The sequence below is a fragment of the Ustilago hordei genome, assembly GCF_900519145.1.
Source record: "Ustilago hordei strain Uho2 genome assembly, contig: UHO2_contig_07, whole genome shotgun sequence".
NCBI classification, from domain to species: Eukaryota; Fungi; Basidiomycota; class Ustilaginomycetes; order Ustilaginales; family Ustilaginaceae; genus Ustilago; species Ustilago hordei.
The window spans coordinates 1,003,439-1,030,621 of NW_024545289.1; the positions used below are offsets into that span (position 1 = coordinate 1,003,439).

Sequence of the window (27,183 nt, forward strand, 5' to 3'; positions counted from 1 at the left end):
TTTTTCCCCCTTTTTTTCCCTTTCTTTTTCTTTTCTTTTTCGTTTCTTTTTCTTTTCTTTTTCTTTTCTTTTTCTTTTCTATTTTGGGGGCTGCCTTGACTTTTGGATAGCGTTGGCTGTGCACAGCCCAGCAAGGATACTCTGGTGGCGATCATGTGAAGATCAAGGTGACGGTGACAAAAGAGAATCTTGATTGATAAACATGTGTTGATGTACAAAGAGTCGTAGATGTAGCATTGCTCTCTTTTCGCTATCAAGAGAGCATTCCGCAGGCTCAGTTATAGGCAGAACAACTTGTTGTTCTTCCGCTTACTAACTTCTTCCAATCTCGCCTCCAACGCCTTCCTTGCCCTCTCTTTGGCCTGTCTCTCCTCTTCTATCTTACTCTCGTATCCTTGCTTCTCCAGCATAACGCTGTTTCTGACATTCTCCACTTCGGATTGTGCCGAATTCAACTGAGCGCGCATGGCGTTGGCCTCTGCTGCGTACCTTTCTCTTTCCCTCGTCACTTCCGCTAGCTGAACACGGCTTTTGCGCAGGTTACGCTCGCTGTCGTTCAGTGCAGCTTCCAGCGTAGCAACCAAATCGATGTTGGCTTGCAGATCCGCTTCGCAGTGGTTGAGCTGTTTAGCTAGGTTCTTGATTTCTTCCGCTTGTTCCGAGAGGAGACGCGTGAGTTTGACGTCCGGCCCGAGACTGATGCCATTCCCCATCATGTGTCCTGCTGGCGAGTGCACCGAAGTTAGAGAGGAGGAACGAGTCATCATTCCCGTTCCCGCGTTGCCCGGAGACTCGGGACGTGCTACTGCCGACGGTGTCGAGGTGCGGACTCCAGCTGATGTGCGAATCATGCTACCCGACGCACTACGGTCTCCAGCTCCGGCAGGTGTCGGAGGCGGAGGCATATTTGGCGGAGGAGTGGGAGGAGGTGCTTTCACCGCGCCCAAACTAGGGCGGTGACTTCTGAAATCCAACAAGCTAGCTTCATAGTCCGAAACACGTCGGCCGTTGATAGGCGAGCGAGCTCCATTCGCCAACGACGCAGCTGCAGAGGCCGCATCGTGTTCGCTCTGACTCTGCTGTCCAAAGCTGCTGCTACCATGAGAACGAACAGATCGAGTCTCCGAAGTCGCCAATCGGAGTTGTAGATCCTTGACCGAATGTTCGTGCCGTGTGCACTCGTCTCGAGCAGCTTGCAGTTCCGCCTTGAGCTTGCTCATATCCCCGCGAGTCTTGGAGAGCATGGATTTGTGAGATTCCAACTCGCGCTTCAAGATCGCATCCACTGGACTCGATGCAGCTGCACTACGCACAGCACTGTCATTCGATACGATCGACGCATCTTGCTGTTGCGCTTCAGCTTCCTGTCGGATCGTCTCGATCTCGATCAACAGGTGATCACGCTCTTCCTGCGTCTCGGTCAATGCAGCTTCCAGCGTGACCAAGGCATCGCTCGTGTCGTTCAACTCGGCACGCAGCGTTTCCACCTCGTGCGGATCGATGTCGACTTTGCTGAGTAGATCCTGATGCTTTGCCTGCAGCTCTTCGTACGCTTGTCGAGTCTCGTCCCGATCCCCACTGACGATTTGAAGATCTAGCATGGCTCGGTCCAGCTTGGCTGCATGCTCCCACTTGACTTTCTCGAGCATGCTAGCGTGTTCTGCCTTGAGCGCAGTGAGTTGCTCCTCTGCCTCCGTGGCCGAGCCAGAACGTTGCAGGTGCATCTTTTCAAGTTCAGCAGCATATCTGGCAGCCGCAGCCTCTTCAGCTTCACGTACAGCAATCGAGAGAGCAGAGAGATGCTGGGCCTCCAACTTCATCTTGAGCTCCTCCGATGATTTGGCCTGGCTGTCTCGCATAGCGTCGAGTTGCGATGCATGCTCTGCCCTGACTGCTTCCAGCATCTGCTTTGACTCAACATCCTGGCTGGCCAGCTTGGCTGTATCTTCGGCGACGATGCTCTCGTGCTGAGCGGCTTGTGCTGCGAGTGCCTTGGACAGGCTAGCGTCGGATTCTTCCTTGAGCTTGGCCAATTGACGTGCATGCTCTTCCCGTGCATCCGAAAGAGCTTTGCTGTGATCAGCGACAGCGGCGTCGTCGTCTTCATCTGCACCGAACCCACCAGGAATAGATCTGGACGTGACAATGGCAGCGGCAGAGGGAGCCTGAACCTTGCTAAGAGCCTCAGCATGTTGCTGAACGAGCTGCTCGAGACTCTTCTCGTGCTCCTGCTTGAGGCTCTCAACAGCCGAGGCATGCTCAGTCTTGAGCTGCTCGAGTTGAGTCTGGGCTGCAACGTTGGCGTCCTCCTGCTCAGCCACTGTTGCGGCATTGAGCTCGTCAGCAAGGCTGCGACGGCTCGATTGGGATCGAGTCACCTCCGCTCCATGAGTTGCTGCTGCGCCATTGGTCTTGGCATCAGCGAGTTGAGCACGCAGCTCCTCAATCTCTTGCGACATGTTGGCCATCTGATCCCTTGACAAAGCTTCGAGCGTCTCGTTCTGTTTGCGGAGCGTGTTGAGCTCTGCTGACATCGACTCGACAATTTCACGATGTTGGGTCTCTTTACGGGCCATGGATCGCATCAGGTCGTCGAGCATCTGCGTTCCGGTAGCGTTCCAGTCGGTTGCTGCTCCAGCTGTAGCGTTCTCCGCCATCAGGCGTCGAATCGCGTCGAGATCCTTTTCTGTCGCTGCCTCGACGCCGTTCACTCCAGCGCTCGCAGGAACGAGCAGCTTTGGATCGGTCTCGCTCTCCCGCGCCGTGACAGTATCCGTCGAGGTCCCATGCTCACTGCCTGCAACAAGCGTAGACTGCCTTCGACTCCTCAGTGACGTCTCCATCGCCCTTAACTCCTCATCGCTCTCCCTGAGCGCCTCTTGCAACCGCATCGTCTCCTTCTCGAGCGAAGCGACTTTGCGTTCATAGTTGACCGCCGAATCGGGCTCGAAGGCCTTGAGCGTGGGCGAAGGCGGTACAGAGCCAGTCAGCGACAATGGCCTGGGTCCCCTCAAGGTCTGCGTGAGCTGCGAAGGCAAGGCCGATGCAAAGTCCAGCGATGAAGACTGCGAGATGGAACGCGTGCGACCGTGAGCAAGCGGAGAGATCGCGTTGGACCTCGTCCCGTCGCTCTTGTTGTAGCCTAAAAAAGAACCGGATGATCGGCGAGTAAGACGGTTGGAAGATGGGCTAGGCGTCGGACGGTTGGTGGTGTCGATGAGAAGACTGCCGGGTCGGCCACGGTTGGTGATGCTGCGCTGATGATTGCCGCCACGTTGTGGGGTTCCGGGAGGTCGGTTCTCGTCTCCTTGTGAGTCGAGGACTTCGAGCTGCTCATCGTCGGCATCGTCCTTGTCAAGCTTGAAAGAGGAGTCGGACTCGAGATGCGAGGGTACGCCAGCATTGAGCTTGATCTCTGTGAGTTGCGTGTTGAGGTCGTTGATTTCGGAGAGAGACTCTTTGTACTTCTGCTTGGTCAACTCTAGCTCGGCACGAATGCTCGACTCGGAGTCGCGTACTGCACGCATCTCTTCTTGCAGGCTGGTCAGTCGTTCCTCGAGCTGCTTGGTCGCTGCGTCAGCCTCGACCCCAGCAGCAGCAGAGGTTGTAGCCGTATTGTGCGCAACCGCCCTGTCAGCAGCAGCGTGCTTGCCATCATGGTCGCCGCCATTAGCCTTGGCAGCAGCAGTAGCCACTTGAAGCTGCTTGATCTTCTCGGCGAGACTGTGCTTTTCCTGCTGATGTCCATCACTGAGCTGAGCGAGCTTCTGGTGCTGTGCAGTGAGGCCGTCGAAGCGCGAAGCGAGATCGTCGTGCTTAGCAGTAGCAGCAGCCAGACGACTCTCCAGGCTCTGCACCTCGACATTCCTTGCCTCGAGCTCAGCGGCAATCGCTTGCGTCTCTTTGCCGCTGTCGAGCAGCTGGAACCTTGAGAGCAAGTTGCGATAGTCTTGATCGCGTTTGTCGATGTCCGCCTCCATCTGTGCCACTTTGCTGGTGAGACTGGTGGCCGACTCTTCCGATGAGGCCAGCTTGGCCTCGAGATCGCGGATGTACTGCTCTGACGAGGTCTCAACCTGTTTGAGTCGTGCAAGCTCCTTTTGCAGTTCGGCCAAGACAGCCGAGTCGGTATCGCGGCGGGTGCCTACTGCTTCAAGACGTTGCTCCAACTGGCGAGCGTACACCTCGGCAGAAGACTGGCGCTCTTGTAATTTGGTGAGACGAGACTGAAGCTCTGCAAGGGTTGCCTCCTTCTCGTCGAGTTGCCTGCCGATGATCTCGAGCTGGCTGCTCTGCTGTTCGATCTGTGCTTGGCGTTCGTTGGCGAGGTCCTCGACATAGGCGAGTGCAGCTTTGGTCAAGTTGAGCTGACCCTCGAGGGCATCGATGGATTTCTCGTATTCGACAATGATGGGCTCAGCAGCACGGAAGAAGTCTTGCTCGCTGCCGTCGGACTTGCTTGGGTCGAGCTGAGTGCGGAGTTGGGTGACTTGGGCAGTGAGCTGGCTGTGTTTTTGACTGAGGGAAGCGTACTTGTCCTGCCATGCGAGGATCTCGCGTTGTGTGGTGCGGGTAGCATCCTTGTTGCGCGGGTCGTCGAGGTCGATAGCACCCTTGCCGAGGCCCTTGATCAGGCTGAGCTCCTTGCGCAATCGCTGAACAAGTGTCTGAAGGTAATCGACATCGTCCCAGCCGACTTCGACCTGGTTGAGTTGGGCCTTGTTCTTGATATTGCGTGCACGGTTGGCGTACTGGAGTGTGTTGACGGTCTCGCTGACGTTGTATTCGGTAGGCGAAACGCAAGCGATCATGAGGGTATGCGCGTTACCGCCGAGACTGTCTTGCAATAATCGGGTGAGCTTGCTGTCACGATAGGGGATGTGGGTGGCACGCTTAGCTTTGGCAGGATCGCCGAGGGCAGAAATGACGTTGCCAAGTGCATGCAATCCAGAGTTGATCGAGATACCTTCCTTGACACGATCGCCCTGTGCTGCTGTGCGCTTTAGACGCTCTGAACCTGCCAGATCGACAAAGTGGAACTTGCTGGTGACAGTGTGCCATTCGCCATCGAGAGAGGCACTGTTGCGGGAGAGCGAGTCGTCGGCCATATCACCTGCGACGCTTGCAGGGCGGAGAGCGATGGATGAGCTGCGTCCACCGAGGGCTGGAATGCCGCTGGGCGTCCTGCGACCGAAGCAAGGCGATGCAACACGACCAGCCATGGGAATGCCGGAAGCACGTGACAAGCTTGAAAGAGTTCTGCCAGCCGGCGTTGATCTGCCGCCAAAGCTAGAAGGAGGGGCAGCGTTGGGTGGTGGGCCTGAGCCGACCCACTTGTTCTGGGTGAGAGTGATGGAAAAGATAGCGTGGGATCGAGAAGACTGAGCATTCATATCGGTTTCGTTGGTTCTACGGACGGAGCTACCTTGCAAGAGGTAGTTCATGACCTCAGCGACATTGGCAACCTTGAGCTCACGGAGGCCGCTCCAGATGATCTGACCGTTTTTGCCTTCTCGGATCTGTACGTGTGGTGTGGACTCGCCATCTGCGGCATGAGCGAGCAAGTCGATGAGGTCTTCGTTGTAGATCTCGATAAAGCTGACTTTGGCGCTATACTGGGTGCCGGAAGCCTTGTTCTGAGGCATAGAGGAGAAGATGCGGGCAACAGCGCGTGGGATGATACCCATCTGAGGATCAGTAGAACGGCCAGCGACGAGACCCTCGTAGTCGACTTGGTCAGCGGCCGAGGTGCCCATGGTATATGACTTTCCACTCGAGGTCTGACCGTATGCGAGGATAGTGACATTGTAGCCCTGCATGAAGCGGTCGATGAGGGGTTCGGCGACAGTGAAGATCTCGGATTGACCATGTGCGGGAGAAAAGACACGATCGAAGGTGAAGGCCTGACGCTTTTCGCGGGTTGCGAAAGCAGAGGACGCGGCGCCTGGACCTGCTGGCGGTGCGGATCCAGGCTCGACAGTGACGCTGCTAGGGGAAGAGGCGGTGAGAATGCTCTTTTGCCATCTTGGCGGGATGCTGCTCTGATCTGCGGATGTGACGGGACGAATGCGGACGGCGACTTGGACTGAGGTCGTATTTGAAACGGCGCTTGCCTCTCTTGTTGTTGACATGTTGACGGAAAGAAAGAAGAAGAAGAAGAAGAAGAAGAAGAAGAAGAAGAAGAAGAAGAAGAAGAAGAAGAAGAAGAAGAAGAAGAAGAAAAAAAAAAAAAAAAGAAAAAAAAAAAAAAAAAGACAGGAGAGATAATATGGTGATGGTGATGGTGTGTCTAGTTGACAGTGTGGTGCGGCGGAAGCAGTTGGACTCAGTCGAAAGGGAAGAGGGAGGAGTTCTTCGAGGGAAGCTTGCGTGGCAGTGACTGCGGCTGAGTCGGACTGGACCGTGATGAAGCGATAACGTGCTCAATAGTAAATCGTCCCGGACGAAAAGAAGATGAAAGGCAACGCAAGGCTTGAAAAGCAAGAGAAAGAGCCGGCTGCGACGCACCGTTGCGCAGTATAATTGTCGTGGAAGAGGAAGCGGAGAAGCGGAAGCCAGCCAAGGGAGCAATGTGGAAGGATGAGACGAGCGACCGAAGAAAGTACCCAGGGGAAAGGAACCAAGGGGTCGTCGTAGAAGGGATGGTGGGGGTATCCAGGCAAGTATCGAGCAAACAAGGGCTCTCTTGTCTGCGCTGTCAGACTAAGTTGACTTGCGTGCGTGTTACCTGTTCCCTGTTCCGTGTTCCGTATTCCGTATTCCGTGTTCCGTGTTCCGTGTTCCGTGTTGCGCGTTTTGTGTTGCTTGTTAGATTTGGAGTTGCAATCATCTGTCAATTTAATGGCAGCTCTCGTGGCCGCGAGGACCGTGCGCGCGAGCTCCTCTTCAGAAAGAAAGCGCCAAGTTGAGCGCGCACTGGACACCATACTCTTGCCACCATCTGCCTACCAGCTCGTCTCGAGTATTCTGCAGCTCGCTCTGCAGGTAGTCGTCACCGAGGATGACATGGACAGCCATCAACCCGCATCCGCGGGTCGCTGACCTTGATCTCTCCATCTTGGATTATTGCACCTATGCATTTGTCGACATCAAAGTCAACCTCCGACCTGATGGAATTGCGATTGTCACTCTCGACCGAGCCGCGCAGTACAACACCTTCACTGGACCCATGTGCTTCTCGATGGTGTTCGCTTTCGAACTCTTTGATGCTGATGACCGAGTGAAAGTAGTCATCATCACTGGATCGGGCAAAGTGTTTTGTGCGGGCGCAGACCTAGCTCAGGGATTTGGAGCATTCGCAGACCATGCACAAGGTCATCGTGATGGAGGAGGGCAGGTTGCACTGGCCATCTTGCGATGCAGAAAGCCAAGCATAGCTGCGATTAACGGAAACGCAATCGGTATCGGTGTCACCATGACTCTCAGCTGTGATTTCCGCCTGGTCGCACAAGAGGCCAAAGTGGCCATTCCCTTTGTGCAAAGAGGGATTGCTATGGAGGCCTGTTGCTCGTATCTGCTTCCGCGCTTGGTTGGCGTGTCGAAAGCGATGGACATGGTTCTTTGTGGTGATGTCCGTTCGCCGAAAGATGAAAGCTATATGGCGCTCTGGACTCGCTCCCCCCTGCCGCAAGATGAGGTTTTGTCAGAGTCGCTCAAGTTGGCCGAGAAGTTGGCCAAGAACAGTTCCGTTTCGATGGCTTTGTGCAAAGCACAGATGTGGAGGCAGGTGCATTCACCAGAAGATGCGCATCTCTTGGAAAGCCAAGGGATCTGGGAAACGGCTCGGTTGGATGGTGGAGAGGGAGCCAACAGTTTCTTGGAAAAGAGGCAGGCTCGGTTTCAAGGCAAGATGAAGGATTTGGACAAGTTTGCTTTTTGGCCTTGGTGGAGACAAGCTGATGTCAACCTATACGGTCGTGGGCCTGAGGCTCTACGTGCTGCCAAGGAGAAGAGTAAGCTATAGGCGCATGGACATCTGTAAAGCAGTGCTCAGATACAATACAATACAGTAGAGTACAGATGGGCTTGGAGATGATAAATAAAATACACAAGGATGGGATCAGCTGCTGCTCAGTTTGAGGCCTCGAACCTAGCCTTGCTGGCTGCGAAGAGTAACTCCTGCTGTCTTTGCAACTCTTCTTGGCCCAAGCCGCTTTGTTCCATTCGTGTTGTTTTTCTCTCCCTATCCTTCTGGGCTGCCTTGTGTTCGAGGAGTACACTTTTCGCCTCTTGGACAAAGCCAGGGAAACCCAAATCGTCCAACGCTTTCAACACATGTTCTGGCGCTATCGTCTTTTTGCCATCCTTTTCGCAGACTTCGTTCGACTCTGAGGAAACAAGGTGGATGAATTCGACACAACATTCGATCAGCAGATCTCGAGTTTCTTTTGAACACGAGATTTCTTTGCGCAGCAGTTCGGAGATGAGTTTTTGAACGGTTGCTTTGGGCAACGAAAGTTCGTCGTCGGCTGTGCCGGGTGTGATTCGCTCGTCGTCGGACATGCTGGTGCAATATATGTGACGTGTGTGTTGGACGAGGATGTGTTGCTTGAGGACGAGTTAAGATGAATATTGGGGGTGAGAGAGTGTTAGATCCTGCTTTGTCACCTGAAAAGAGAGAAAGAAAAAAATCCAAAAGGGAGAGGCTGAAAATTGGGGGGAAATTTGAGCAAAGAGGCCAAGAGGGGCATTCGCTTTTATTCCGTCAAAACTCTGCTGCTGGAAAGCTTTGATTGGACGCCGCTTACACGGGCCAAATGCAGTTAATCCTAAGGTGAGCAAGGAGCACACAAAAGCGCAAAAAGAGAAAGAATTTCCATCAACCACCGGATCTCTCTGCTTTTCATCACCAAGCAATCGCACGCATCCACGCTCAACCTCGCTCACTCTCGCTCACTCTCTCGCTCACTCTCTCGCTCACTCTCGCCATCGCTTTGGCCGCTTGAATCGCTTGCATCAGCAGCAGTCGTGCGATCATAGAGATAGCAAGACATCTTGGCAGCCGGCTTAACATGTGCGGCAAGGCTGTGATCTCGTTGCTGATTAAAAAAGGGATATCGGGATTCAGAGATATCGGGAAGAGAGGGGGGGGGGAAATATCGGGGCCATCGGGCTTAATAAGGATTAGATAATCTTTCTCTGTTAGAGCTTTGCGGAAGTCTTGTCTTGGCGTCGGTGCATGGACCAGGGTTATGTTTACCTTCTTGGCCGTCACCACCTTTCTCATAGCATCGCGACAAGATGACCTCTCTCACCTACAAAGAAGCTCTCAACGAACTCGACGATCGTCGCATCAAATCCATCAAACCTCTCATTCCTCCTTCGATCCTCATCGAAGAATACCCTCTCTCTCTTGACGCAGCTCAAACCGTCGCTTCAGGTCGCAAGTCAGCCGAAGAGATCGTCAAACAGCAAGATGATCGTCTCCTCGTAGTTGTTGGTCCTTGTTCCATTCACGATGTTCGTTCTGGTCTCGAGTATGCACGTAAGCTCGCTGCTTATGCCGAGTCGGCAAAGCAGGATTTGCACATTGTGATGCGAGTCTACTTTGAAAAGCCACGAACGACTGTCGGTTGGAAAGGCTTGATCAATGATCCCAATCTGAATGGAAGCTTCCAGATCAATAAGGGCTTGAGGTTGGCCAGAGGTTTCTTGTTGGAGGTCAATCTTTTGGGTTTGCCTGCCGCAACAGAGTTTTTGGATACCATTTCTCCACAGTACACTGCTGATTTGATCAGCTGGGGTGCCATCGGTGCCAGAACTACCGAGTCGCAGGTCCACAGAGAGTTGAGCTCGGGCTTATCCATGCCGATTGGCTTCAAGAACGGTACCGATGGTTCCATATCCATTGCCGTGGATGCGATTAAAGCCGCTTCCAGCGAACACGTTTTCCTCTCTGTTACCAAACAAGGCATTTCGGCTATCGTCGAAACCAACGGTAACGACGCTTGCCATCTCATTCTACGAGGAGCCAACACTGGTCCCAACTACTCTCCGGAGCACGTCGCTTCCGTATCTTGCAAACTCACCTCCGCTGGTCTCCCAGCCCGTATCATGATCGATTGCTCCCACGGCAACTCAGAAAAGAAACACGAGAACCAAATCAAAGTCATCGACTCCATCTCCTCTCAACTCGCAAAAGGCGATCAGTACGGATGCAACATCTTTGGCGTCATGATCGAATCCAACCTCGTCCAAGGTAAACAATCAATCCCCCCTCAAGGTCCTACCGCCTTGAAATACGGTCAGAGCATTACAGATGCTTGTGTCGACTGGGATACTACTGTCCAGGCCTTGGAAAAACTGAGACAAGGTGTTAGGAAGAGAAGGCAGAGTCCCCAAGCGAGCAAAGTGTTCCAGGCTAGATTGAGCAGATGTTCGAGTAGTCAAGGTGTAAACGATCATTTCTTACAACAGCAGGATGGTGGCAAGGCGTTCAATGATGATGCGCTTGCTACGCTGGGTAACAAGTAGATCATTCTCATCTGCTCAAAAGTATACTCTTTTCCTTTCTCGGCATTGCAATCACACACGCATTTGCACATCGCTTCTTGACTGCATTCCCATCCATCCATCACTCTTGAGGCTAGGCAGCACTTGTACGACAAACACCGCACCTATCCGTTCTTCTAAACAATTCCCTTCCGCACACTTCATGCATAATATGTCCACAGTTTAAAATCACCGCTCTCTGTCCTTCTCTGAACTGCGCAATGCAGATCGGACACTTGTCCACTCGTACACCTACGCAGCTGAGTTTCTGTTTGACTTTCCCCTCCTTTGTGACACGACGCGAATCGCATTCGATCATGCCGACGGAGAGGGACGAGAGTTGCGAGGCAGATAAAGACGTCCGTTTCGCTGGTCCGAGGAAGTCTGAGATTGCACACAGTCGGTCGTAGCTGCGTCCGCCAGAGGAGGGATGATCGAGTGAGGCGACCAGTAGGTCAAAGTCTGTTAAGCCTAAGGAGCCATCTCGATGAGCAGTGGGGCGGGTGTTGGTGCTGCTCCATGGTTCGCCTTCGGCTGCCGGCGGAGAAGCAGCAGTGGTGATGGTGGTGGGAGAAGTGGTGTCTTCGACAGCGGCTGCAGGGGGAGCGTTGGTGGTGGAGGTGCTGGATGTTGATACGATTGCACTGGTTCCTTCAACGGTAGGTGAAGATGACACGGCTTGACTCAAAGATATGCCCGCTGTTGACACCGGCACACGCCGACCATTTTGCCCTGTGCCACCAGAACCAGAGACAGATCTCGCAGTGGGTATACTAGGCAGCATCCTCCTCACTCCTGACCCACTCGCCCCTGATACTGATCCTGATCCACTACCAACCTCTTCCCAAACCCGATCTCTAGGCCGCGTCGGCAATGGAGGAGGAGCCATCGCTCTTTCCCCACCGTCACTTCCGCCGCCTCCATTCCTCGCTTCGTCGCCACTAATCCCCAACCCACGCACAAAGTTCGGTAATGCCGGCAGTGGTCTCGCTCCCGGCTGTGCGCGCACCGCACCACTATTCGATCTCGGCAAATCACCTTCCTCCGCTCCATTGTTCCTTCTCGCTACCTGAGCATCAAAGCTACTTGAATTCGAATATCTCCCATCCCGTCGTGCAAACGCAGCAGCCTGAGCAGCAGCAATGCTCGCTCCGAGCCCGTTCCTGCTCCCACTGGCAAAAATCTGTTCTGGTGTGATGAGCGGGGATTTCGGTGGTCGCATAGGCGGTGTGGTTTCAGAAAGATCGTGCTCGCGTCGAGTGAGGCTATCCATTGCTTGTGTGCGTGGTGAACGGGGTAGCGGTCCGCCTTGTACAGCAGACGGTGCAGTGGTAGGCGGTGCAAGGAGAGAAGCTCGAGCATTGCTTGAGACCTGAGATGAAGGCCGATGCAGAGACTCGGACGTCCATCCGGAAGCTGCTTCTTCGATCTGTCGCGCCAAGGCTTCTATCGATGAAGACGAGGGTACATGAGAGTCATCGCTGTTCTCAGATCGACGGAAAGGATTGGTGTAGGTTCGCCTGGACGGTAGGGTGGGTGGTGGAGGCGGCGGTCTTCGCTGTATGCCACTGACTCCTATACTCCCGTCAGCGCTTCCGCTACTTTGGGTACGCGAGAAACGTCGAAATACAGTCGGCTCAGCCTGGCCCATCCCTTCGCCCTCACCTGCATTCGAAGTATTGCTCTGGTTGGACTCTGACGCTGGCATCCTTCCGAACTCTGGCGCTGTCTGCTTCGTGGTGGATCCCGGGGTTTGTGACTCGTGACTTGGCGCCTCGAACCGAGAAATCATAGCAGAAACCCTGCTCCCAGGCGCCCGTGCACCAAGGCGTTGCGGCTCCAACGGCGCAGGTAGCCTTTCCCTCTCCTCCGAGGGGATGTAGCTCAACCAAGAAGGTGCTACACCTGGACCTGCAGATGCTGAAGGCGGGAAGTGTCGAGTAGCATCCGTGATGGCTGGTAGACGACCACGTGGCAACGGAGCAGCAGATGAGCGCGGGTTCACAAAGGATACTGGTCTAGTAGTCGATGCTGCCCTTGACAGTGCGGATGGAGGAGAGGGCAGTGGGCCACGGCATGGCACTTCTGGACAATTGCGAATGATTGCTCCTGAGCGAGAGAGGCGGTTTGTTGGAGGAGGTGGACGCTCGTTCGTGACCGAAGCAGTGTTGTTGCCGACTTGAGAAGCGGATGAGGCAACATCGGTGGGCTGCTGAAGACGGCCGCCGAGCTCAGCACGAGACATGGCGCTGGGTGGAAGCATGGACGTAGGTCGACCGGTCTTGGCAAGAAGCCGTTCAAGAGCGGCGAGATAGTTTTGCCTCTGTGAGGTAGCATTAAGCTGTGCGATTTGTGCTAGAGCTTCATCATGTGCTTTTTGCTCTGGTGGCATGGATGACGACGACGATGACGCTCTGGCCACGTCGGAGCTCGCGGATGGAGCAGCAGCAGCTTTGCTTTCGGCACTTGACTTTCGGCGCAGAGTCGATGCTCTGGAAGAGGCCATCGAAACGTTGTCGTCACGTCGTGACGGAGCATCCTGAGAGGTCGACAGCTCTGCCTTGACAGCGTCAGAAGTGCGTCGCACGGTGTTCGCCGCTGGGGCTTCTGTCTCTCTCTCACTACGACTCGACAAGCGACGATGGCCGCTGAGCGGGCGTCGGCCTTCCAAGGCATCCGACGGCAGAGCCTGTGTCGCAGCCGCAGCAGCAGCATGAGCCGATAAGCTTGCCGGCATTTGGCTCGAGGGTCCATCAATAAGCGACTGACCGAACAGACCTTTGAGGCGGTTGCCGACGTCAGTTCGTCCGTAGCCCAACGGCTGCAAGAGCGGGTCAAGCGAAGCTCTTCTCCCGCTCATTGAGGGAGGGACCATACTGGCGAGGAGAGGCGGACCTGTTTTTGTGAGCGAGACCGCATGGTGGCGGTGAGTCACGTCATTGCCGTTGCCGAGCGGAGCGGACGTTGGAAGACTCGCGGTCAATCGAGCGAAAGAAGCTGTGATGTCGTCTGCATCGGAGAGATCACGGCTGCTAGATGTGTCTTCCTCAAAGTCTCCTGCGCGTGTGTCAGGTTGCTGTTGTGCGGTCGGTGCTGGATCCCTCTCGGGCAGCTTCCCCTTTGCTTTCAAGCTTAAGCTTCGAGTAGGAGCATCTGAACCCGAGCTCTGAGCTTCGACGATACGAGTGCTTCCGCTCTTCGGCCGAGGCACCGGTGCCAAGCTCCGTCTCGATACGGAGGATTGAGTAACATCGTCGTCCAGGATGCTCAGGTTCGGCGCTGAAGAGGTGTTCTGAGCATGGACCGGCTTGTGAAAGTTGACGAAAGGGTCATTCGCTGGACTTTGTCCTCCTCCAAAAGTATCGCGAGCCGATGCTCCGCGGAAAGCTCGGTGCTGCTCATCATCTTCATCGCTCGACGAGTAGTGATCTAGTAGTTCATCCGTATCTGTCGAGTCTGACGAGGAGTCGGAGAAAGCAGCACCGCCGCGTGAGCGTCCAAGGACCAACGGAGGAGGTGCTTTGGGCAAAGCTTGGTCCATCAAAGCGAGATTAACTGGATCCGGCACCTTGCGAGCTGCGTTGACTTGTCTGCGATGCGTTGGTGATGCATGAGTGAAGGACCCTGGCATCACATCTTGATCGTTGTCATCTCCGTCACTGTCGGAGAATGGTGGCTCACGCAAAGCTTCAAGTCTTGCCGCTGCTTCTTCCTCCCTCTTGCGCAATGCATCGAATGCAGCGGCTTCAGAAAGCCACTGCTCGATGGAGGAATCAGATTCGGCGCCGTCATCTTCGTCGTTTAGAGCTGCCGAAGCGTCGCCGACTGCGTCGTCTTGCCTGACAGGGCCTGCAGCTTCGCCGCGGCCCATATATGGAGCAACTACCTCGCCTTCGCTTGACCATGTGTCATGAACGGCAGGCGGAGGAGCCGAAATGACATATAGCGTATCTTCAGGTCGGTGGCTGAGGGGAAGATGCGAATCGCTGTCATGTCCTCGAACGGCTTGTCCTCCATGCAGACGACGACCAATCAGGCCGCTAAGCGATGCGCGATTGCTGCTTGCTGAAGCAGCTTGGACATCTGTGGGTCGTGGGTCCGAGTTAGTCTTTCGATGGCCTGAGATGCGACGGGGAGCTGCTGACGAGGATGACTGCTGAGCGGACACGGGGCGTCTAGGTGCGGGCGCATTGCTGGACATGGGCGGCAAGCCGAGACGAGGCTCGTTTGCAAGCATTCTTCTTCCGCTCGTGTCGGTCTCGACGGGGGCTGCGCTGATGCAAGGTTGTTCGGGTTGAGCTGGAGCAGCTGATGGGATCTGGAATTGGCTAGCTTGTGATTCGGGTTGACTTGTTGTGTTTGGAGAGGGCAGAGCTGCGCTGGTGACAGGCTCTAGGGATGGCGTCTCAGCGGATGGTGCTTCCGTGCTGTCCAGAGGTCGAGCTGGCTGTTCTGTAGTGACTTGAACATTGCCTGCTTGCTCAGCAGTATCTTGTTCAGTCAAAGCTCCGTCATCTGTCGGAGGTGCTGCAGTCTGCTGACTCGCTACGATAGGTGCTGACAGCGGCTGATCAGCTTCCACTGCTGCAATAGCCTCTGCTTGGGTCTCGACTTGAGCATCTACCGTCGCAGGCGCTACCACATGTGCGCTTTGCTCGTCATCAGTTGCTTCCTCTTCTGCGCTCTCGTATTGCTCTTCCATCTCCCTTGCTCTCAGCGCAGCAGCCCGTTCTCTTGCCACTCTACGCTGCTGCTCTCTGAGCATCCTCACCTCAAAGCTGAGTCCGTTCTGGATGTCTGCCTCCCATGCCCGCCTCTCCTCCGTCAACTCGACACTTTCGTCCCCGCTGGTAGCAGAGGCCGAGCCAGTCGAGGCGCGACTCGATGGTCGACTGACAGTGGTTTCTTCTTGCGACTCTCTGGGCGGAGAGTCATGTTCATCATCGCTCACGAAGGGTGGTGGTGGACTGGTTGGAATGCGAGCATGTGGCTGTGAACCAATCAACTGAGCGTCGTTTGCTGCTTCAGCGTGAGTTGGGGCAAGTGGAGGTGTTGGAGGTCGAGGTGCACCTTCTGGGAAGGGTGGAGGAAGGTCGTCCGTGTCTGCTTCTGTGATGTCGTTCCAGACGTTTTGGCGATGTAGAGATGTGATCCGGCTGGCTCTGGAAGCAGGTCTGCTCGATTCTTGTCTTGCTGCCGCAGACTGTCTTGTTCGCCTCTGCCGTGTGGTGGTCGTGGAAGGTGGTGTCTGCAGATGCGAGGTGGAGGCCAAGGTTGGAGTCTGGTTGCCGCTGTAAGCTCTTCGCATGGCCGTGTGCTGCGCTGGTGATGGAAGAAGCAAGCCGGTGCCCACTGGAGCGTCATCGAGCGTGGTGTGATAGCGACGACTCGAGTCCAACAAGTTGGATGACGAAGCTGCAGCGTTGCGGCCAACACTTGATGTGAGGGCATTCTGAGTAGCTCCTGCTAGCGCTGCAGCTGCTGCTTGTGCGTTCTGTGCCTTCTTCTGTCGGAGCTTGTGCTTCTTCTCCTTGGCTGCCTGCCTCCTTAAGAGATTGTCTGGAGCTGTAAGTGTAACCCTGCCAAAGTGAGATTCGAGATTTGTAAGATAGGGCGCATCAGAGGCATCCACTGCCCTGTTGTTGGCCATGTTGATCGCAGTAGCAGATGTGGCTGCGGATGTCGAAGCGGCATGAACATCAGTCGACCTAGGGAGCAAGGAGCCGGAGGAATGAGCATGTCCTGCGAGGCTGTACATGCGCGAACGGTTGGCGCCGTTGGCTTGCGTCCGATCAGCTCTTGGTTGCGTCGGTGGTGGCATGTTGGGGGTAGATCATGCCGAGTGAGCAGCTGGACCAACAGGTTCCAATTTACGGATGACGGTGCTGTGCTTTGATTCGCTCCCGTCGAGCACTTTGCTGGTTAGCGGGTCATGATAGAGGCTATCGGATGATGGTTAGAGATGATGGAGTAGAGATGATGGAGTAGAGAGAGAGAGAGAGAGAGAGAGAGAGAGAAAGAGAGAGCAGAGATGTCTGAGCGAATGTGCTGCCAAAGTCGGGTGGAGGCCGAAATTACTGGTTCGAGCGTGGGAAAGTAAGACACTCGATGAAATCACACCAACCAAGCGGCAATGCCGAGATATGACTGTCTCTATCTTGGCTTCGGCTTCTCCGATGGTTCGAGCTAGATGGAGGAGGAGGATGCTGTTTTCGGATGTGATCCGAACGTGCCCTCTCCTTGCCCTTTTGCCCTTTTGCCCTTTTGCCTCGTTCACATCGGGCGTTTGCCTTTTCAGCCATTCGGCTCTTCCGAGAGGCGCTGACAACCCAAGGATCGGCCTTTCCGACGACCATTGGCAATGCCGTGTTCAGACAATCGCAATCACGCACGCCAGGCCTTAGACAGTTCCGCTAGCAAGGAGAGGCCTTTCGTTGGTATCGCAATGAGAGAGAGAGAGAGAGAGAGATCAGTAGAGTAGAGTAGAGTAGAATTACAAGATACCGTTCTGCGGCTCTTTGCCTGGCTGTGACAATGTCATCTCGCCTTGACAGTCGCCGGTTTGGCAGCTGTCTTCTCGGCCGTAGTCGCCTCTGTCGTCTTCTTGCCACCAGTCGCAGTCCCCGCAGAAGCAGCTTTAGCAGCTTTAGCAGCACGCTCTTTGGCCAACTCGAATGACTCAACATATGTACTTGGGAACCAACCGATACGACCATCTCTCGTCCTTCCTCTCCACCAAGCGCTCTCGGCGCCAGTCTGAGGATCATGCTTGCTCAGCACCGCGACAATATCGTTTGGCTGCAAGCTCAACTCCAATGGATCAGCCGCAGGGTAAGCATAGAGTGCACGAACAAACGTCAACTTGCTCGGATCGATCGCTTGGTCATTCTCATTGGCCGAGATCATGCCACCTCCATGCTGTCCTGGCAACATACCCGCTTGGCCTGGATTGCGATTTTGCTGCTCGAGACGTTGGCGTTGAGCTTCTTGTTGGGCGGTGATGAATCGAACAAGCTTGCCCATGAGGTAGGGAAGACCGATGACGGCCATAAAAAAGACAATCAGAGGTCGCTTACTGGGTCGAGCTGCTTTGCCGGCTTGACCGCTGGGAGCGTGCGCTGCGAACCCTTTGAACTCGTGGGCATCCAGCTCGACAGGCGGTGCTTTGCCAACGAGACGCAGACCGAGGTTCTTGAGGTATCGTGCGAGGGCAAAGATGCTGAGCACTTGTCCGAGGTATGTGCGAAGGTGTGCGAATTGGTCGGCGACACCAACCATGGCGAAGAAGCTGCTGTGTGTCGCCATGAAGGTGCTTTCCAGCATCTGAGCGAAGCCACCGAAAGCACCGACTATGCTGCTGATCAGTTCGAATGTGGCTTGTGTTCCTGCTTCCATTCGTTGTGTCAGCGATACATCGCCAGGTTGTCCTGGCATACCAGGCATGCCTCCCATCCCCATGCCCATACCCATGCCCATACCCATTCCCATTCCGTAGCCTCCTCCGTAACCACCACCACCGTATCCGCCGTAGCTTCCGTAACCACCGTATCCACCGTATCCCATGCCGCCCATCGTTCCCATCCCTCCGTAGCGCGAGTAAGGTGAGCCATACGATGTGCCGTATGTTGAGCCCATGCCGCCGTATGTGGATCCAAGTCCGCCCACAGTGCTGCGATATGGAGAGTTGTATGCAGATGTGCCGTATGCATCCGAGCCGGCGGTACTACTCAGTGTCGACGGGCGATCAGGCAAAGCTGGTGCAGATGAAGTGGTCGTAAGCGCCGTCGACGACGTTGTGGATGGCGTTGTGGATGGCATGCTGCTGGAAGAGAGGGCAGCGCCTGCGCGTTCCCAAGGTTTCGGTGGTGATGGCATCGATAGAAAGCCGTGTTGCTATATGTCAAGACTGTAGGTCAAAAAGCCCAAGTTGGCGCTGATCGTGTCGAGTATATGTTCCTATGAGGCGATCGTGTAAATGATGTATTGATGAAGAGGTTACGAAGGTGAGGATGGACGTGATGGATCAAGGAGAAAGGTGTTGCTCAATACGAAAGTGTGGGGATGATTAGCCAAGCAGGCAAAGCAGGCAAAGCAGGCAATTGAAGATTTACAGGTAAAACGCGACTGTTTAGGAGCTACTAGCAAGCTCAACTTTTCAGGCGTATAACAGTTGTTATGTTTTAATTGATAGGTGCTACAATGTGAACATATATATACTTGATTGCTATCTTCAGCCCATACTAGATCATAATGAACTATTCTTCATATCACCCCTGTGTTGTCGCCTCCTGAGCATTGCCATCTCCTGAGTGTTATTGTTGAAGTACTTATATGTCCCACATGCATATCAATGCATGTTGACATGCAGCTCTGACTCACCAGTGTCTTGCTTGTGCTCTGCGAACCACATGGTTCAGTTTAGGATGCTGATGCATCTTCAACTCCCCCCCTTGATGGCATCATCAATCCTATTTGGCGTGCAATCCGAGATGTGGCCAAGCCCTTTAGCAGCTTTGTGAGGATGTCTGCAACGTTGTCTGTTGTCCTGACGAAATCGATTTTGACTTCTCCTTCCTGAACATGGTCTCTGATGAAGTGGTACCTTGTGTCAATGTGCTTCAACTTCCAGTGCTTGGTGGGGTCTTTGCTTACCTGGATACATCCTTGACTGTCTGTCCACAATGTCGGTGGATGGGCCTCAACTCCCAGGTCCCTGAGAAGGTATGAGAAGAAAAGAGCCTCTCTCATTGCCTCCAAAGCAGCTACGAATTCAGCCTCGACTGCTGACAATGCCACGCACTTTTGAACATGTGATCTCCAGCTAACCGGGCACCCATACATGTATGTTACTCCCCCTGATGTGCTTCTTCATCCGTTCGTTGGGTCTGATGCCCAATTTGCATCAGTATATGTAACGATTTGCTGTCCCGAGTGTTTGTTTGCTTCATCTCCAAAGAGTAACTTATATTCGCTGGTTTGATTGAGGTACTTCACCAAATGTAATGCTGCCTTCCATGCATTGCTCATTGGGCTCGACATGTATCTTGCTAGTGTTCCTACAGTGAATGATATGTCAGGCCATGCTGTGTTAGATACCCATAAAAGCTGTCCAACTAATTCTTGGTACTGTTTTGCTGCCAATGAGTCGCACTTGTCGCCACCCGTAATACCTGTCAGGCTCTGCATCAGTACCCATGACTTCAGATCAGTTGTTTGTAGCCACTTTCTCACCATAGCCTTAATGTAAGCCATTAGATCAAGTGTCATCCTTCTCCATATTCTGTCTCGATCTATCCTTACACCTAAGAACTCCTTCACAGGTCCTTTATCTTCCATTCCCCATTTTGCCATTATCTCATCCTTAGTGCAGCTTACCTCTGTGCAACTGGGTGATGTTATAAGCATGTCATCTACATAGGCTGTGATGATTGTCATGCTATCACCTGTTCCTCTTGAGTATAGGCATGGAGCACTCGGCATGCAATAGAAACCTATCTTTCATAGGTGTGAGTCTAGCTCCATATTCCATTCTCTACCCAATTGCTTTAATCCATATAGGCCTTTCATTAGCTTTAGGGCCTTTCCAGGGGGTACCTTCATTCCAAGCAGTGGCTTTAAGAAGATACTATGATGTAACGTCGAGTTCAGGTACACCTGTTTAACATCGACACAATCTACTTCCCAGTCTCATACGGTTGCCATGGCTAGAACTCCTTGAATTGACTGGATGGGTGCTACAGGGGCGAAAACTTCTGTGTAATCAATACCCTCTCTTTGAGTGAAGCCCTGTGCCACTAACCTTGCTTTGAACTTGGTTGGGATTAGGTTGGCATCCATCTTTATCTTTAGTACCCAATGCGTGTCAACAGTGTTCATACCCTTCGGGAGATCGGCGACTTCCCACATGCCCATGGCCTTAAGCCCGTCCAGCTCCTTATGCATTGCTTCTTCCCAATGTTTCTTGTCCTCTCCGGATAGCACCTCACTAATGGTTGGGTCCAGGTTCTTTCTTTCATTGTCATTGGTCGCCATAAATCCATAAAGTTTATTATCATTCCATCTGTTGGCAATGGTATTGTGTTCAATCACTTCCTTGGCAACTTCATCTGAGGTCTGTCCTCCATCTGTTTCATCAACATTATCCATGTCCATATATTCCTGCAATGCTTCCTCTTCCCTCTTGTCAAAAAGGTTCTTGTCTGTGTACCTCAGATTGCCAAAGTCTTCCTTGTTTGTTAACGCTGGTGGTGGCTGTGTAATCACTGGTCACCACTCCATCCTATCGGACCAGCATTTGGTCTCCATGAACTTTGCTGAATTGCTCCAGAAAATATTTGGTCTATAATCTGGGCTGTAGAAGAGCCAGCCTCTTCTCTCCAAACTATATCCTAGGAATATGGATGCTACAGCCCATTGGTCAAGCTTCTTATTGTCTCTTTTAGCTTTAGGAATATTTACCCATGATAAACATCTGAACACACATAGAAGCTTCATAAGCCGTTCTGGCGATCTCCCAAACATAGCCTGATATGGGACCTCGCCATCTATACTCAGGGTGAGATTCATCTTGAATGCTGCGGCCCATATTGCATACGGCCAGAACCTCTTTGGCAATTGTCTCTGCATGAGTAGGGCCCACATCTTCTCACTTATGCTCCTGTTCATCCTTTCTACATGTCCATTCTGTCTGCTATCATATCCTACTGTCATTTGCCACTCTATGCCTTTATCATGTGCCCATTCATGGGCATCATTACTCCTCCATTCAGTACCTTGATCCAACTGTATTGCTTTTAAACTCTTTCCTGCCTGTGTCTCTAGATACACAATTATTGATTTTAGCTCCTTAAAAGCATGGCTCTTTTGTAATAGAGGTCGTATGTACACATACTTGCTGTGGTCATCAATCAAGACCATAGTGCACATGTACTCTGTTGCATGCGATGAATCGACCATCAAGTCGATATGAATGAGGTCAAGCAGAGAGACAGACCTTTCTCCACCACCCTGACCCATTCGAGCTGCCGTGCTTTTAGCTTGGAAGCAATGCTCACATGTCAAAGTGGCATTTGGACTTAGGTTTGCTGGGTGGTCACCTTTTAGATGGTTGATGATGGCTCTTGTTTTGTCTCAGCCTGGATGGCCTAGACGCTCATGCCATAATTGTTGTTCAGATATCTTGACTTTGTTCTCAATATGCTCGAAATCTTCATCAACACCTTCAAATAATGATGCTGATGTGATCATTGTGTTTTCCTGCCATGTGTCGCCTTGGAACTCCAAAAGTCCTCACTCATGATTCTTGGTCATCTTGAGTAACATGCCATTTGCTAGGTATATTTGCCCTCCGGTTGAATCTAGTATCACTCGTGCTCCTTCATCTGTCAGAGAATTTGTTGACAATAGGTTAACATTGAGATGCTGAACATACAATACATTTTGGAGAGGAACATCTCCGGTGTTTGTTGATATGCTAGCATCTCCTATAGCAGTCACTTCCAGAACCTCGCTTCCAGTGGTGAGTATGTGCTTTCGGCAGGTCCTCGGACCAATGAGCATGCTATAGTCATTTACCATGTGATAGCTGGCACCTGAGTCTAAGATCCAATGAGAAGTCTCTTTTGAATCTAAAGTGCTCAGCCAACTATGTGTGAGGGAGCACCAGATCTCCTATTTGAGCCTGGCAAGGGGAGAATTTTCTGGTATAGTCACTGATGCATCGCATTGACTGATCCCATGTCCAGGTCTTTTGCAGACCCAACATCGAAGCCTTCGGGGTCTGGCAGCGACCTTGGCGCTGGTGCTGTTGGCATCCTTTTCATCCTTCTCATCATCTCTGGGTGTCTCATTCTGGTTGTCGCTGCCGGTGACTCTGGCACTAGCTTGGCGGGGATCAACCCTCAAAGCAAGGTTGTTCTCGATCACCAATTGCCAGATGGATAGGGCGGTGGCGAGGGCACTGAAACTAAGCTGGCTTATGGTAGCAACAGTTTCTTTGTACATTGGGTGTCAGATGGTGCACTTTTGTAGATTTGAAAACAGGGTGTCATCAGCAAATGGCTTTCCCAGTAAGCTGCTCTCCATTTGGATGGTTCTTATTTCTTGGATGAGCTTTCATACATCTGAGTTGTACATCCTGAGTTCTCCTAGCTGAGTGATCAATGCAATACGACAAGATATGGCAGTGGCCTCATTGGTGAGTCCATTTTCAATCTTCTTCCATACATTATGGAACATATGATGTTCCCTGATGATGTCAAGAATCAAGTAATTTATGTTAAACTCTCCAGTGGTATCAATGGTACTGTGTAGTGCATTCGTTAAGGCATCATCGAACGTGTGGTTCCACTTGGGATGTTTCTTGTCATATGCTCCATTGAGATGCTTCATAGCATGGGGGACACATCATAGGAAAGACTTGATATGGGCACTCCAACTATAGTAGTTGTGTGATGTGAGTTTTGGAACTGGCTCAAGTAGCTTCACTAGGGTACGAAAGTTGTATTGCTTGCCATCATTGTCGTCATGGTTCGAGTCAGAGTCAGTTTCTTCATTGGCATTGTCGTCGATCGCCTCGGTGTCTGACTCATTGGTGGCCTCGTTATCAGCGACACACAGTTGTGTTGCCTTGCCCTTTCTTCCTCCTTTGACCTTGCTTGCTACAGCTTGAGCTTCGGTTTCTTGTACCATGTTATTGATGGTCCTGGCTAGCTCAGTCGGTAGAGCTTCAGACTCTTAATCAATTGAAGATTTACAGGTAAAACGTGACTGTTTAGGAGCTACTAGCAAGCTCAACTTTTCAGGCATATAACAGTTGTTATGTTTTAATTGATAGGTGCTACAATGTGAACATATATATACTTGATTGCTATCTTCAGCCCATACTAGATCATAATGAACTATTCTTCATATCACCCCTGTGTTGTCGCCTCCTGAGCGTTGCCATCTCCTGAGTGTTATTGTTGAAGTACTTATATGTCCCACATGCATATCAATGCATGTTGACATGCAGCTCTGACTCACCGGTGTCTCGCTTGTGCTCCGCGAACCACATGGTTCAGTTTAGGATGCCGACGCATCTTCAACTCAGGCAAAGCAGGCAAAGCAGGCAAAGCAGGCAAGCAGGAATTGGCCGGCTGAGCTCAATGAGCGACCGAGCTGAGACTCGTTTCACGCCTCGAAATGCTCAGCTCTGCTCTTGGCACCGGTAAAAGGCAGTCGAAGGAGGCCGCCTTTTTCCAAGCCGATGATGATGATGATGATGATTTTGTCGGTGAATGTTACATTTTAGGTGCGGATTCTGTCGGCCGGATTGAGACTTGCGGTGGAGAATGCAAGGCAGGAGCCGCACGCAATGTCCAACTTGGACCCTCTTTGACCAACACATATCCGCATGTAGCCGCGTTACCATCACCTCGGCACGTCGAATACCTTGACATCCACAGTAGACCACGCTACAGGAGCGCGACCTCTGCTACAGCATCCTCCGACAGCAAAACGGCACTCGACCCATCGATCAGGCGAGGAAGGAGCATGAGCTCTTGCAGTTGAAAGCATCTACAGCAAGGTGCTTCGAGCTTGGAACAGACCAGCGTAATACGAGCAAGTCGGTCAGTGCCACTGTTTTAGCCACCAAGGGCACCTATCCCATCGCCACATTCCCTTCTCAGTCGACCGCAGCACGTGGTAATTCGCACGATCTCTTCTGGCTTCAATCTCTCGGCTCGCGTGGAAGGAGCTGCTGAAGACCAGCTTTGGGGATAAAGAAGCCGGCCGACTGCCTCATCGCAGCCCTACATCTCGCCTCTCACCACAATGTCGTCCCTGAACAGCACCAGCATGCTCTCCGAGAGACAAAAAGACGAGCTGCACAAATCCATCCTTGACTATTTCAAAAGCAACAATCTTCACGAATCCTACGCCACACTCCTCCGTGAATCGGGCCAGGAAGGCTTTGTTCCTGACCCAAAAGCCAAATATGCCGGTCTACTCGAAAAGAAATGGACCTCTGTCATCCGACTGCAAAAAAAAATCATCGAGATGGAATCCCGCCTAAGCTCACTGCAAGAAGAGCTTGCCTCGGCGCCGTCGGCCAAACGATCTGCATCCCTGAACGACTGGGTACCGCGTGGATCAGCAAGGCATACAATGACAGGTCATCGCTTACCCGTCACCAAAGTTGCGTTCCACCCTATCTTCAGCCAGGTCGCGACTGCTAGTGAGGATACGACGATCAAACTTTGGGACTGGGAGACGGGGGACTTTGAAAGGACGCTCAAGGGGCATACCAAGGCGGTACAGGATGTTGATTTTGATAGCAAAGGGAATTGGGTCCTTAGCTGTTCCAGCGATCTTAGTATCAAAGTGTGGGATGCGAATAACGATTATAGGAACACAAAGACCTTGCATGGTCACGATCATAGTGTTTCAAGTGTAAAGTTTTTGCCCGGCGATGATATGATAGTTTCCGCTAGTAGAGATAGGACCATTAGGATCTGGCAGTTTTCTACTGGCTTTTGTACCAGGACCATACATGGGCATGCCGAGTGGGTTCGTTCTGTGATACCTTCCGATGATGGAAGGTGGTTAGTCAGTTGTTCGACCGACCAAACAGCCAGGATATGGGAATTGTCAACCGCAGAGACAAAGGTGCAACTTCGCGGTCATCAACACGTCGTTGAAACGGCCATCTTTGCCCCACCTTCTGCCTATCCCGCGATTCGAGAATTGACGGGATTGGTCACACCGAAAGACAGCTCAGCAACAGCACCAGGCCAATTTGTCGCTACAGGATCCAGAGATAAGGCTATAAGGATATGGGATAATGCCGGCCAATGTCTCAAAACCCTCATCGCTCATGACAATTGGGTCAGGGGTTTAGCCTTCTCCCCGAATGGGAAGAACCTGTTGAGTGTATCAGACGATAAAACGGTGAGGGTATGGGATTTGAAAACAGGTCGATGTACAAAAACCATCGATGCACATGCACATTTCATCACCAGTGTCGCTTGGGGTAAGGCCAAGATCGAAGCTCAGATACCACCTGCTCAGGATGGCGCCAGTGCCGTTATTGGTGCAGGAGCAGGGGGAAGCAATGGACAACTCAAGGCAGGCGAGTCAAGGACGGTCAATGTTGTTGCAACGACGAGTGTTGACTTGACGGTGAAAATATGGGCGCCATAAGCGCAAGCAAGCAAGAAGTATTCGAGTTTTTGTTGGTTGGTTTCTTTTTTTCGTTTTTTTTTTTTTTTTTTTTTTTTTTTGTTTCCCCCTAGACAGTAACACAATGATCTGTTTTGATACCCTCGTTATCGTACCTTTGCCACACTCTGTTGTGAATCATACGCTCTTTTTCGAATGACAGGCTCTTTTTTTTTCCAACTGAACTTACACCCTTTTGCGTGTGGTTGGCTGCAAAGAGATGGAATTACGCCATCACCGAGATCGGCTGAGGCTTTTTATGCGATGACAAAGAACATCTCGGCTTAAGCAGCGTTCTTGCCGCGGACATAGGTGTTAACGACCTCAGTGAAATATTTGCCGTGAGCCTTGGCGATTTTAAGGTCGAGCTCAGGAGGTTGGCGGCTACCATCACCGCCTGCAATCGTGCCGGGACCGTAAGCGCTAGCACCGTGGATCTCGGTCAAGTTGGACTGATCGGGAGAACTTCGGTATCCGTGAGGGACGTAATTGATGCCGTGGTGGACAAAGAAGGGGATGGTAGTGAGGTGTGTAGTCTCATTGCCGCCGTGCTGGGAAGCGGTGGAGGTGAAGGTAGAGGCGAATTTGCCAATCAGAGCACCGGAAGCCCAAAGGCCACCAGTCTTGTCAAAGAATGCAGAGACCTGTGCCGGGGCGCGGCCGTAACGGGTGGGAAAGCCGAAGATGAAGCCGTCGTATTCAACGAGCTTTTCGGGAGTAATTACGGGGTAGTTCTTGATAGGTTCCTTGTTGGCGTGCATCTTGGCAAGGACTTGTTCGGAAAGAGTCTCCTCAATTTGGTAGACATCGACGGTAGCAGCACCGGCTTCTTTCGCTCCAGCTTCGATCTGCGTCGCTAGCTGTGCAACGTGGCCGTAGAGGGCTGGAGAGCCGTGAAGATCGAGAGAGAGAGCGGAAGAGGATCATGTCAGTACAATCTTTCGAAGAAAAGTGATTTTTTGGGGGGGGGGTGAAAAACTTACAGAAAACGATCACAGCGATCTTGGACATCTTGACAGGAGCAGCAGGAGCAGCAGGTGCAGCAGGTGCAGGTGCAGGAGCAGTTGCAGGAGCAGGAGTGCCAGTGTTGGTGTTGGAGGAAGCGGAAGAGGATTTGGACTTGGTGCTAAGGCTGCTTAGCTTCTTGATCAAGCTTGACATGGCAAGAAGGGAGCCTATATACCTCTGTTTGGCTGTAGCATGGATCGCGTCGGTCAACTGTCAGAGAGGGGGACGGGGACATCTTATAGCTTTTTTGCGCACGTTCCATCTCTATCTCTCTTTCCGCCAAACAGGCCACTCTGCAACAAGCGAGGCGAGCAAGACTCGGGCGTAAGAAAATCTCAAAATCCGAAGCTTCCAGCCAAGAAGAACAACACTTTATCTTTCGGCTCCAGGCACTAGACCAGTATCGGATTTAAGGAGATAAGAAATAAGAATCATTTTCCAAATCATTTTCCAAATCATTTTCCAAATCATTTTTCAATTCAT

The 27,183-nt window shown here is 52.4% G+C and overlaps 8 protein-coding genes across 8 annotated transcripts; 3 read left to right on the forward strand and 5 right to left on the reverse strand.

The window, feature by feature from the left end:
- Positions 1 to 278: 278 nt before the first annotated feature.
- On the reverse strand, positions 279 to 6,131 carry UHO2_04095 (uncharacterized protein; the record flags this gene model as incomplete). Its single annotated transcript, XM_041560052.1, has 1 exon — positions 279 to 6,131. The coding sequence occupies one exon, from the start codon at positions 6,129 to 6,131 to the stop codon at positions 279 to 281; it is 5,853 nt and encodes a 1,950-aa protein (XP_041415986.1).
- An 869-nt stretch (positions 6,132 to 7,000) lies between these two features.
- UHO2_04096 (uncharacterized protein) lies at positions 7,001 to 7,963 on the forward strand (the record flags this gene model as incomplete). Its single annotated transcript, XM_041560053.1, has 1 exon — positions 7,001 to 7,963. The coding sequence occupies one exon, from the start codon at positions 7,001 to 7,003 to the stop codon at positions 7,961 to 7,963; it is 963 nt and encodes a 320-aa protein (XP_041415987.1).
- A 107-nt stretch (positions 7,964 to 8,070) lies between these two features.
- UHO2_04097 (uncharacterized protein) lies at positions 8,071 to 8,502 on the reverse strand (the record flags this gene model as incomplete). Its single annotated transcript, XM_041560054.1, has 1 exon — positions 8,071 to 8,502. One exon carries the CDS (start codon positions 8,500 to 8,502, stop codon positions 8,071 to 8,073), a length of 432 nt encoding a protein of 143 aa, XP_041415988.1.
- Positions 8,503 to 9,240: 738 nt separating this feature from the next.
- On the forward strand, positions 9,241 to 10,473 carry UHO2_04098 (putative 3-deoxy-D-arabino-heptulosonate 7-phosphate (DAHP) synthase isoenzyme; the record flags this gene model as incomplete). The annotated part of the gene is made up of 1 exon (XM_041560055.1): positions 9,241 to 10,473. The coding sequence occupies one exon, from the start codon at positions 9,241 to 9,243 to the stop codon at positions 10,471 to 10,473; it is 1,233 nt and encodes a 410-aa protein (XP_041415989.1).
- A 112-nt stretch (positions 10,474 to 10,585) lies between these two features.
- On the reverse strand, positions 10,586 to 16,312 carry UHO2_04099 (uncharacterized protein; the record flags this gene model as incomplete). Its single annotated transcript, XM_041560056.1, has 1 exon — positions 10,586 to 16,312. The coding sequence occupies one exon, from the start codon at positions 16,310 to 16,312 to the stop codon at positions 10,586 to 10,588; it is 5,727 nt and encodes a 1,908-aa protein (XP_041415990.1).
- A 716-nt stretch (positions 16,313 to 17,028) lies between these two features.
- UHO2_04100 (uncharacterized protein) lies at positions 17,029 to 18,309 on the reverse strand (the record flags this gene model as incomplete). Its single annotated transcript, XM_041560057.1, has 1 exon — positions 17,029 to 18,309. One exon carries the CDS (start codon positions 18,307 to 18,309, stop codon positions 17,029 to 17,031), a length of 1,281 nt encoding a protein of 426 aa, XP_041415991.1.
- A 5,997-nt stretch (positions 18,310 to 24,306) lies between these two features.
- On the forward strand, positions 24,307 to 25,674 carry UHO2_04101 (putative platelet-activating factor acetylhydrolase ib alpha subunit; the record flags this gene model as incomplete). Its single annotated transcript, XM_041560058.1, has 1 exon — positions 24,307 to 25,674. The coding sequence occupies one exon, from the start codon at positions 24,307 to 24,309 to the stop codon at positions 25,672 to 25,674; it is 1,368 nt and encodes a 455-aa protein (XP_041415992.1).
- A 302-nt stretch (positions 25,675 to 25,976) lies between these two features.
- UHO2_04102 (putative 1,4-Benzoquinone reductase) lies at positions 25,977 to 26,703 on the reverse strand (the record flags this gene model as incomplete). The annotated part of the gene is made up of 2 exons (XM_041560059.1): positions 25,977 to 26,575; positions 26,676 to 26,703. The coding sequence occupies 2 exons, from the start codon at positions 26,701 to 26,703 to the stop codon at positions 25,977 to 25,979; spliced, it is 627 nt and encodes a 208-aa protein (XP_041415993.1).
- Between the last annotated feature and the right edge of the window lie 480 nt (positions 26,704 to 27,183).